The sequence below is a fragment of the Trichosurus vulpecula genome, chromosome 6 (genome assembly GCF_011100635.1).
Source record: "Trichosurus vulpecula isolate mTriVul1 chromosome 6, mTriVul1.pri, whole genome shotgun sequence".
NCBI classification, from domain to species: domain Eukaryota; kingdom Metazoa; phylum Chordata; class Mammalia; order Diprotodontia; family Phalangeridae; genus Trichosurus; species Trichosurus vulpecula.
This window is the reverse complement of record NC_050578.1, coordinates 267,104,781-267,109,498: the sequence shown is the minus strand read 5'-3', so window position 1 is coordinate 267,109,498 and position 4,718 is coordinate 267,104,781. Positions and strand designations below refer to the sequence as shown.

General features: G+C 40.4%; 1 protein-coding gene and 1 pseudogene across 1 annotated transcript; one reads left to right on the top strand and one right to left on the bottom strand.

Annotated features, from left to right (window-relative positions):
- Positions 1-526: 526 nt before the first annotated feature.
- On the bottom strand, positions 527-1,483 carry LOC118855139 (olfactory receptor 5B12-like). The gene has a single exon (XM_036765241.1). It carries the CDS (start codon positions 1,481-1,483, stop codon positions 527-529), a length of 957 nt encoding a protein of 318 aa, XP_036621136.1.
- A 426-nt stretch (positions 1,484-1,909) lies between these two features.
- Positions 1,910-2,467, top strand: LOC118855138 (annotated as a pseudogene).
- The last annotated feature ends 2,251 nt before the right edge of the window (positions 2,468-4,718 follow it).

The following is a 4,718-nucleotide window of genomic DNA, read 5'->3' as shown; positions in this document are numbered from 1 at the left end:
AGTGTCTCATGGATCCTTTTTTTTTTTTGTTCAAAGATCTGATTCTTAAGTATGCACCAGCACACCTCTGATTTAGGTTCTGATGAAAAAGTAATGCCAATTACATCAAAACTATACTTTCCAAACAACTCTGTGGGTTTCCTTTTCCAGTGTGATACTGTGCAAAAAATGATATAAATGGTCTCCACTTTCTAGAAGGATAACAGCTAGATTTATGATATTGTGCGTGTGTGTCTGGCTACATATATCATTCATTCTACATGACAATGTTATAAGATGGGAAATAAAATTAATTCTCTTTAAACCTGAGGAAACTGAGGCGGGGACTTTAAGTGACTTGCCTGAGGTAACAAAATACGAAAATGTCTGACACTGAATTTAAATTTTGATCTCTCTTAACTTCAAGTCTTTTCTTCCACATACTGTTATCTATGAAAAAGTTGGGATACCACTTCTCTGTGCAAAAGAAAAATAGACTGAATTGGGGACTGGATCCCAGAGCAGGTAAAGGTGCACATTTGGTTTTCTAAGAAAAATGATCACCTAATTGAAGTTGTTGTCTTCTCACAGCTTTTCTTAAAGCATTCTTGACATCTTTGTTCCTCAAACTATAGACAAGGGGGTTCAACATGGGGATGACTGTGGTGTAAAACACTGACACCATTTTGTCTGTGTCCATTGAATGGTTTGAGCTGGGTTGGAAGTACATGAAGGTGATTGTCCCATAAAATATGGACACTGCTGTAAGGTGGGAAGCACAGGTGGAGAAGGCTTTCAGGCGTCCTTCAGCAGAATGGATCTTCAGGATGGTGATGAAGATTAATAAGTAAGAAGCAAAGATGAAAAGAAATGGGAAAAATGCAGTGAATGACCCCATGATAAAGAATACCAATTCAATGATGTGAGTATCAGAGCAAGAGAGTACTAGGAGAGGAGAAACATCACAAAAAATTTGATGGACCACATTGGATTTACAAAATGGAAGGCTAAATGTGTTTCCTGTGGCTATGGAGGAGGCCAGAAAGCCACAGATGTGAGCACCACTGGCCAGAAATGCACATACTGTAGAAGTCATGGTCATGGTATAATGTAGGGGCTTGCACACAGCTGCATGGCGATCATAGGACATGGAAGCCAAGAGGAAACTTTCAGTTGTGACAAAGGCCAGAAAAAAGAACAACTGTGTAGCACATCCATTATAGGAGATGACTTTGTCATGTGTGAGAAGCCCAATCATCACCTTGGGAGTAACAGCTGAGGAGTAGCCAAAATCCACCAGAGAGAGGTTACTGAGGAAAAAGTACATGGGGGTGTGGAGGTGAGAATCCCAGGAGATAAGAGCTACTATCCCCAAGTTCCCTACCAGGGTAATGAGGTAGATGAAGGTGAATATGATGAAGAGAGGAACCTGAAGCTCTGGAGCATCTGTTAATCCTATGAGGATGAACTCATTTATTTCAGATCTGTTCTCCATTGAAATCATCTTTTGAAAGTGAGGTCATTCACCTGCAACAAAAGAGGGACCATCAGAAAAATCAGTTCTCCATGATGAATAACTCTAACATATAAAACATGGTCAGAGACACATCTTATGTGAGAGGTAGAAATAAAGAATCAAGGGACCAAGAACATCTAAGTAGTTGTCATAGCAATTACACTAGGTCCTCGAAATTCACTGATCCATTTTCCCATTGAGAGTCCCTAATGTATTACTTTTCACCATTTTCCAATCTGCTAAATATGTATACATAATCCAAGTAGCACTTCCTTCTTCAGGAAAAGGAGGTGCCTTATTCTCTCGCAAAAATCACCATAAGAAGGGGGATTGTTACACAGGCACACTCTCTGAGGAGCTGGTGTCCCTCCCCGGGCTGGGCCCTCCCAGCTGCACGTGGAATGCAATCAGTGCATGCTGGTTGGGCCGGGGAGCATCTGCAGGATTCAGAGCCTGCTGGGGGAGCATCTCTACAAGCCGATGGTGAACGATGACTTGGGCTTTGGAAAGACTAGCATCATCAAGCGCTAGGTTCACCAGAACTTCTCCTCCCACTACAGTGCCACCATCGGGATGGACTTTGCCTTGAAAATGCTGCAATGAGACCCAGAACCAGTAGTGCATCTGCAGCTCTGGGACATCACAGCCCAAGAAAGATTTGGAAACATGATAAGGGTCTATTACCGAGAAGCCAGTCGAACATTTATACTCTTCAAGGTCACCAGGCCAGCCATTTTCGAGGTACAAACAAAGCAGAAAACTGACTTGGACTCCAAATTAACTCTCCCTAATGGCAAACCAGCGACAGCAGTCCTGTTAGCCAAAAAGTGCGACAAGAAGAAATATGTGCTCCTCAACAATGGGCTCAAGATAGACCAGTTCTGCCAGGAAAATGTCTTTGTGGGATGGTTTGAATCATCAGCAAAGGAAAATATAAACATCAATGAAGCCTCCACATGCTTGGTGAAATAACTGGCCAATCAGAGTAATCTGATGCAGTTCGTGGAAAGTGAAATCATAAAACCACATCGTCCTTCCTCCAGGGTCTCCAGCTACTCCAAGTCCTAGGCTGGTGTTCTGGGAATCTCTCGAGGGTGATTGCATAGCTCCATCAACTGTGACTGGATACTTATTTTTTCGGTCGAAAGCCGGGATAGGGAAATATGTGCTTTCTAAAGCACAAATATTTCCCCTTCTGTCCTGCAAGAGAGAAAAACTGATTGATCCCTTTCCAAAAGTCACCAACTCAGTGTTTACAAGTTTTGAGAAAACCTTTCACAAATCCCCAACCTTTACTGGTCATAAATGTCCATCAAGTTAGAAGAGGGTCAGGGTTAGAACCATTTGGTTCTTTGCCTTTTGTAGACAGGTGAGGGAAACGCAGAACAATTGTTGATTGTCCCCATAGGCTTTTGAAGTGCTGATACTGCTATTCAGAGATGTCCTTCCTTCCAGCAGTATTAATGTCCTCTCTGACTTACTTCTTTAGAAACACACCAAATGGTTTATGGTTACCAGTGACAAAAGGTTAAATGACTGCCTTTGAGTCCTTCCCCTTTCCTGTCCTCAGTAGTTTGTGTTAAATGTTCAAAACCAATGTACAGACCTCCCCCTCTCAGTGCCTTTCTACCAGCTGCTTCCAAAGTTATGGGGTCATTATTGAGTTCTAATATATATATATATATATATATATATATATATATATATATATGTGTGTGTGTGTGTGTGTACAACTATATATATGTATATGTGTACAACTATATATATGTGTGTGTGTACAACTATATATGTGTGTGTGTGTGTGTGTGTGTGTACGTATATATATAGTTGTTTTTTTCTCCAATGAAAAATAAAACATGGAAACACATGGGAAAAAAGAAGGGGGATTTTTGTCTGAGGTGGAGAATTCCATCTTTTCCTATAAATATACTTAACTCTGATAAGAGAATAGAGGAATAAAGGAGAAGAGGTAGGAACCAAGTAAGAGAAAAGTTAAGACGGAGAGAAGGGATCAAAGAAATTTGGCTAATATTTCACTAAGCTCCAGCTTTGTCCAGGAATTATTGCAGCTGCAGGGTCTACATTGTACAGTTGACTGAAGTCATCATTTCCTTATGAGGAACAGCTGCCAGTAGTTACCACTTGCATAGCTTTGGGAGTTGTCTGTCAAAAACACCACTGGTGGTTCATGGAGGGTTCTTCCTACAGTCTTTCCCTTTTTCAATTCTCCAGCACTGTCACTGTAAATGAAGAAGGTGGGTACAAACAGGGATATTTTGTCTTTTCGTTTGCTATATGCTTTTCTGGATCCCAAAGAAATTATCAGTCTCTGATTTAGCCTCCCTCATGTTTGAGCCAAAATGCCACCTACGGGAAGTCTTTGTTGATCCATCTCACTTCCAGTACCTTCCCTCTTTTGATTATTTACAATTTACCCTCGATATTTCTTGTTTGTGTAGTTACTTGCATGTTGTTTAGAGATTTTGAGTTCTTTTAGGGCAGGGATTGTGTTCTATCTATTTTTGTGTTATCAGTGCTTAGCATGGTGCTGGGCACACAGTAGGCACTTAATAAATGTTTATTGGCTCCATTATTTAAGTGGAAAGCCTTCCTTTATGAATAAAGCTAAGGTGGCCTTTGGACTTCAGTTAAATATGTAGTCAATCCCCAGGTTCCACCATAAGCCCCGTACAGGACCTGCCACAGTTATGGTTCACTAACTTGGAGACCTCAGTATCATCTCTACCACTATGAGACATCAGAAGAAAATTTTCAAAACATTTAGGAGTAGGCTGCTACATGTTATCTAAATTTTCTATTTATAATATCTTGAAAAAATCATAGCAAACAGAATCAGATAATCCCAAGTCATTGTAGTTCCTCAGAGGTCACCCACTTCAGCTCACATCTGACGAGGAGTCACTTTTACAAAAGCCTGCCAAAAGGCATGTGAGGTTGGAAAAGAAGTAGAGCTGTTTAAGTAGGAAGAATGAAAGATAAGAGACATGCACCTTTGGTAGCTATTGTAGTCATGAAGGAATTATTCTTAACAAGCAACTTGAATTAGAATCTCCAACACAAGAAATAAAATCTAGCTAATAAGTTCACATTTAGACTTCACAGAAGAGATTCATAACTAGAATGTGGTTGTAGAAAAGTTTCTCAAAAGAAAACATACTGTATGCTTATATAAGGAATTTCTAGGAACCAGGGGCAGGGAAGC